At 34.8% G+C, this 6958-nt stretch overlaps 1 protein-coding gene across 1 annotated transcript; it reads left to right on the forward strand.

Annotated features, from left to right (window-relative positions):
• Positions 1-6134, forward strand: LOC133697851 (AP-5 complex subunit mu). The gene is made up of 9 exons (XM_062120662.1): positions 1-186; positions 281-436; positions 538-855; positions 1493-1785; positions 1903-2798; positions 3275-3331; positions 4960-5007; positions 5698-5834; positions 5925-6134. Exons 1-8 carry the CDS (start codon positions 119-121, stop codon positions 5767-5769), a joined length of 1908 nt encoding a protein of 635 aa, XP_061976646.1. The 5' UTR covers positions 1-118; the 3' UTR covers positions 5770-5834; positions 5925-6134.
• Positions 6135-6958: the final 824 nt, after the last annotated feature.

Consider the following 6958-nt stretch of genomic DNA (forward strand, 5'->3'; position numbering starts at 1 on the left):
GCTTAACAAAATATCTCCAGAAGACAAGTGCACGTGCATCTCTCCTCTTCTCTGTGAGCTTCGCTCTAGAAGCAAATGGTTTTTTCGTTATTTCGTTTTACCAAGTGACAACGAAGTCATGCCTAGCAGTTGCAGCATCAGAGCTCTCTGGATCCTCAACAGCCTCCATGCCGTTGTTTTATCTCGGTAACTCCTCCGTCGATTTCAACCTTTTGTTCTCATAATAATAACAATAATTGCGATCACCGACTATTCTGCCCTATCGTGATCTTCTAATTAGGAAATTCCCGGTGGTGGAGAAGCAGTGGCGTGCTGCTTGTAAGACCATAAACGACACCTCAAAAGATGCAGAAGAAGATCCTCTCAAGTACACCGTTTTCCCCTTTCTCCCGAACGACGCCGAACTATCTTCCGCTTTTGTTGAGAGAAAGAAACGGTCAGTTTCGATTCTTAAAAATACCCTCTCCAGTCTCCTCCCCTCTGTAATTATCGCAAGATTACTTTTAATTTATTAATGTTTAAATTGTGTAATCACAGTGAGGGATCATTGCGAGGATACGGTATTCGTGTGAATAATCAATCGGTCGAAGGGTCGGATTCATGGGTGGATGATCCGATTACGCGGCATATAATAAGTATTAATGTAGAGTCAAAGGAGAAGGGAGGAGAGAATCATTTGTTATGGCCTTTGATTTTGCATTTAAGGGGAAGTTATGTAATTCTCGTGTTGCCATTGGTTGAGCCGGTGCATTTGAAGGCCTACGCCAAGTTATGTAGGAAATCGGATTGTGGAAATGCTGTTGGAGTGGATGCAAGTTTGTCTTCTATCTTACTTGATACCCCTTCCATCACAGGGTATGGTAAGTTAACTTTTGAAAATAAATAAAATATTGACGATTTAAACTGGTTTTTTCATGGCGTGTGTATTCTCATTAACTGTTAGCTCAATGTTTGGTATGTGGGGATATTTAGGATGGATTTACTAACTAGATAGTGTAATGCGTGTAAAAAATATCTCGAGTTTGGTACTGGAATGATTTTAGAACTGTTTGCTCTGATGAGGAAATGAAATCAGACATTAGAAGGAAGATTATAAGGAAAATTGTCAACTGGTGATTGCTGGTCGCTGGGCACTGGGTGACAGTGTGCTTGTATAATATCTTTACTTTCCACGAATATATAATTGCAACTTGTTAGTAGTGATCATCTTGTGGTTGTTAGTAGTGATCATCTAGTAACTCTACTTGCAGGATTTTTTGTGTTGCAAATTGAGCTGTAAATCCTCCCAAATTGCTGTTCTAATCCCATAGAATAAACATTGGTTCAATTGATTCTTACCCTCTAATTCACACTTTGTCATGTGTACAAAACAGGCTTAAATGGATAAAAGGCTCACATAATTTTGTGGACTGGACTTTGATATGGCAGTCAAATCGTTTTCAACTTTGAACTTTGAACTTGAGATCATGTGCTCACTTATTTTTTGTTACAGGGCATTCATGGTGGCACATGCTATTGGTGACATAATTGTGGGTGATGTGGTAGATCCGGATGTGGTTGTGAATGCAGCACCATCTGTGGGAGGGTTGTTGGATTCTTTAACTGGAAGCATAGGGATAGCAGGTATATCATCAAGGGCAAAACCTGTGGCTGCACCAGTTGCATCTGCAACACCCTCTGGCGCTGCTTCAATTGGGACTGTTACAGCCGATACTCCAAAACTTGGTTCAAGGCCCTTGGATAAAGATACGCTTCGAAATTTCATCAGTAGCGCAATGCCATTTGGTTTGTTCTTTTATTGGTTTTGTTGGTATCAAACTTCTATAACATTTACTTTCTGGATCAGAATGTGAATTCCTAATTCTATTTGATGTGTTGGCTGTTTGTCTCTCTTCTTTGCAGGTACTCCTTTAGATCTCAACTACTCCAATATTTTTGCTATCAAGGCTAATGGCTTTTCTTCATCAGATCTGCCTCCTGCAGATCTCAAGCAACCAGCATGGAAACCATATCTTTTCAAAGGAAAGCAAAGAATATTTTTCACAATTCATGAGACTATTCATGCTGCCTTGTATGACCGGGAGGAGATTTCAGATACCATATCAGTCTCGGGTCAGATAAACTGTCGAGCAGAATTGGAAGGTTTGCCTGATGTATCACTTCCTTTGTCAGGATTGAACAAGGCTCATGTTGAGGTTTTATCATTCCATCCCTGTGCCCAAGTTTCAGAACATGGTGCTGATAAGCAAGCTGTGATGTTTTCTCCACCATTAGGCAATTTTGTTTTAGTGCGTTATCAGGCCAATTGTGGATTTGGTCCTCCTATAAAAGGATTTTATCAATTGTCAATGGTCTCTGAAGATGAAGGCGCATTTTTATTCAAGTTGCATCTAATGGAGGGATATAAGGCTCCTTTGACTATGGAATTCTGTACAGTGACTATGCCTTTTCCAAGGAGAAGGGTTGTCTCTTTTGATGGGACCCCTTCTGTTGGAGCAGTTTTAACCACGGAGCACTCAATTGAATGGAAAATCATCCCAATTGGTCGGAGCCTTTCTGGGAAAAGTATTGAAGCAACTTTCCCTGGAACAGTTAGGTTTGCCCCATGGCAAATCCAAAGATTTCCTCCCTCTAATTCTGGCTTTGGAAAAATGGGTGATGAAGATAGTGATGTTGAGATAGAGAGTACAAGCAATATGGCAAATGTGGAGGAATTCTTGATGGAAAAAATGAGCAAGGATCTTCCTCCAGTTGATCTAGAGGAGCCATTTTGCTGGCAGGCATACAGATATGCTAAAGTATGTGCTTTGTCTCTATTTCTTTATCCTTTGATTAGTTTCATGGATTAGAGAAAACATCTTTCCTAATGCATAGCCTGTACTCCTTTCAATATGCTTTAACTTTTTACTAAAGAAGGGATTGAATTTTGGTTTCTATTTTTAATATTTCTTACCTGGAAGTTTCTGCGCCTTCTTTGAAGTATATGGTTGTCTTTTGATATTTGTTACATAATCTTTTTGTTGTTTATAGTAATCTATTGACAATCATCATTCAGTAATCTGTTCTTTCCTTTGTTGCTTCTATATTTAAGTTGTTATTAATGTAGATGTAAACGATGAATAACAATGAATGGGTAGATACCATGTTGTAGTATCTTGCCATTGTATTGGTTTATTAGTTGCAGAATAAAATCTGTTGTTGTAATACTGAACTGAAATGTGTTTTTGGTTTGACATCACATTATGCTAGTACATTTCTAACTTGTTCATTACAGGTATCTTTCAAGATAGCTGGGGCTTCATTATCTGGGATGTCCATCGATCCTAAATCGGTAAGTTTGTTACTCCTTTTAACTTTCTTCTTGCGGTTAGTTACAATTGGTAGTTGATCATCTTGTGTGATCTAACAACTCAAATTCACATGTCAAGAATAGTATCATTTACCCTAGTTTAATAATTTAGGCCTTCTGCTATGTGGTCCTTTCAGAGATTGCGTCCTGCTGTAATAAATGACAAACTGTAACTTTTCACCTTATTTAGACCAACTAATTGTTGTGGTGCGTGCTTCGCATGTCATTCCCGTCGTTTTCTCCTATTTAGCCGAGTGGAGTACTAATACATAAGAGACTATTTAGCAATGGCTTAAATTATATTTATTAGTTCTCTAATCTAATCAATGACTTATATATAGTGTTGTCAGAAGGCATTGAGGCGCTCCAGGCGAGGCGAGGCCACAACGCCTTTATTAGCCTTAGGCGATGAATTTCAATGAAGTGCTGCTGAGCTCCTCGTGAGTGGGCACCAGGCGTTAAAGCGAGCGCCTTATTGAAATACTTCTTTTTTCGTTGGAATTTTTTAATTGATTTATGCTTTGATCCATTTGTCCATTTTTTTTAATTTACCATAAAAAATAACTTAGGGGTATTTTTGTAAAAAACAACGATTAGGGTAAAAAGAATAAAAAATAATTAAAGTGGGGAGACATGCCTTCAAGGAAGGACACTTTTGATGAGAAACACCAGCCACACTTTGCGTTGAACAAAGTTAGAGTACAAAAACACAAGTATAGAACAAGAAAGCATGGATGAAGATGTTTTTGAAGATTAATGAATAGTGATGATGATATTGAAGTTTGTTTTTTGATCTATTTGACTACTTACTATTCTAAATTATCTTATTTTGTTTCAAGGGTGAAAAATATAACTTTGTACGATTATGTTATGGTATTTTATATTTTCTTTTGATTTTCTAATAATCTAATCTTAATTGGGAAGATATATATTTTAGATTTATATAATATAATATAATTATACATATATATTTTTTTAATCTATAGCATATCACCTCGGTTCATTTGGTCGAGCACCCAACACTTAGCGCCGTGGGCATTTTACAAGCTTGGTGCCTTTTAGCGCCTTTTGCCTTTGACAACACAACTTTTATATTATCTAGTCATTTTAGCTCATGTGTTGTGCATGATTTCACTTTTTTTCTTTCACAGTGATTTAATATATTAGTAAATTTAAATAGTTCTTGTACAAATTATTTACCTTAAATAGTCCCTAAACAAAACTGAAGGTAAAATTGGGTCCTTTAAATGGGACCAGGTATCCAAAATTCTTGGATTTTTTTTCTTTGAACGCAAATCAGATTCCCAAAACTCTCACAAGGATTTCCCTGTGCTTTCTTGTGTGCATGAACACATGCCAGCATTCCCTACCTTTTCTGGTTAGAATGGTACCTAGCTTGGAACTTGTGACCTCCCCCCCAAGCCCCCACGCAGTGCGACTCAAAGTGGAATATTTTAAACTCAAAGACATTTTTACTGGTTTTTATGGCAAAACATAGACACTACTGATACATATAGCAATGGTTTTTTAAGAGTTTCCTGATGTTAGATTTTACCTGACATGCACATTCTAGCACACCACTCTCTTATTACTTTGTGAACTTTATGTAGGTTAGCATCTATCCGGCTGTTAAAGCACCTGTGGAGTTCTCATCTCAGGTAAGCTTATCTTCAGAATCCCCATTATATAAAGTTCGATGTTGCAAACAAAAATTATAAACTTCAGTAGATATTCAGATTTCAGCTGGAACTGTTTTATTGTAAAATCTGTCTGTTCAATGCTGTGAATTAGTGCAACCGTGTTTGTTGAGTTCAATGATAGTGAGAGATTCTTCATAGATTTTGATCAAATGGTGGTCATAGTTTTAATCTAATTGAATATCCGGAACTCCCTCCCCTGCTGTGCTGATCCTGCCGTCACCTTATCACCTCTTTGAGACATCCAATATTTAGGTTTGACTACATTTTCTCTTTATACAATGGGATGAATACATCTTGTGATCTCAAAGTCTCAATCAAAAGGAGAAACAAGGTTTGATATCTTGAAGTCATTTGTTTAAATTTCTGGCATTGATTATATTACTTGTTTTATTTGGTTTTCATCAAGTAATGACACTCATTTGATTCATACAAGTCTCACATACACCCCTGGAAGCTAAAATTAATTACATGCTCATAATAGATGAATTCATCCTGTCTCTCATTTTCCTCGACTCTGTATTGACAGTGCCTTTTCTTTTGAGCTGACATTGAATGGAAGTATATTATAAATCCATCTCCCGTGTTTTTTTTTTTTTTTCATTTTATCTTTGCCCGTTATTAAAATTATGATTTGTTTTATTTTAACAGGTTACTTCTGGGGATTATATATTGTGGAATACACTGGGGAAGTGTCCATCTGCAGCAGTGGCTCAGGTGTAGAATTCGGCTGCAACCAAGGAAATATGAAAGTATTAGAAAAAAAACTTGCGAGAAAGATACTTGTGGTTAGTTAATTGATCGTACCCTGCTCAAATAGTTTAAAATATTACGTATGCTGGTGGGTAATTAGTACTAATTAACTGTTGCATGTGCAGGGATTTGATGCTAAGCATACTCGGTATGCACAAGCATAAATTATGATCCTTCTACGATGTATTTATTATGCACCTTTAAGATAGTAAACTTTGTGTGGGATATTCAATGATAAGATACAAACCGTAGGCGCTAAAAGGATTTGATCGAAAAAATATTTGGAAAAGACAAATAACCAGTAAGTTTAATTTTGAAGTTTTTCTTTCCAACAAGTTCTTCTATTTTAATACAAAAACATTAAAATAAATTTGAAATTCTTATTATATGAATTTTTTAATTTATATTTTTTGGATTTGTTTCCGAAATAAATTTCAAATTAAAGATTTATTGTAATACATTTTTCTTATTGTTAATTGCTATAGATCTTTGAAAAAGGTTCAAGGCATCCCATTGTTCTAACGATTAGTACACTTTGTAAAAAAAAGAAGATATACAAATATGAAGAATGATATTTATTATTTTACTATCATAATTTGATGATTTGAATACAACCAATATTTACAATAATGGTGATATAAAAAAAATAGATTATAATTATAAACTATTTTACTAGTAAGATAAATTGAACATTCAAAAACATTATTATGAAAGGTTTTTAAAGAAATTAAAAAAATCAATTAATGGATAATTTTTTTTTAAGTATATGAATTGAGTAATATAGGAAGCACAATTAAATATGAAATTAATTGTCTTAAAATATTTGGATAGAACTTATTTGTAATTTGTATTTTAAAAATGAATTTATATATATTTGTTAGATATTCATTTATTTTCTACTACTTTTGCTTCTTACATTTGATTTTCCGTTTGGCACCTACTAGTTAATTAAGGTTAGTAATTAGCTCGGATTTTTCTCAAGTGCAAGAATAATATTTTTTTCCAGTTTCTGAAACGTTTTAAGAACAGAATTTTATTTTTCAAGTATTTTATTTTTTGCTTTTATATATTGAAAATCATACCAAATTGAATCAATATGTACATGTATTTCATATTTAGCGAGTCAGTAATTTTTATTGTATCCATTTTTTTTTCAAAT

This window comes from Populus nigra, chromosome 6 (genome assembly GCF_951802175.1).
Source record: "Populus nigra chromosome 6, ddPopNigr1.1, whole genome shotgun sequence".
NCBI lineage: Eukaryota > Viridiplantae > Streptophyta > Magnoliopsida > Malpighiales > Salicaceae > Populus > Populus nigra.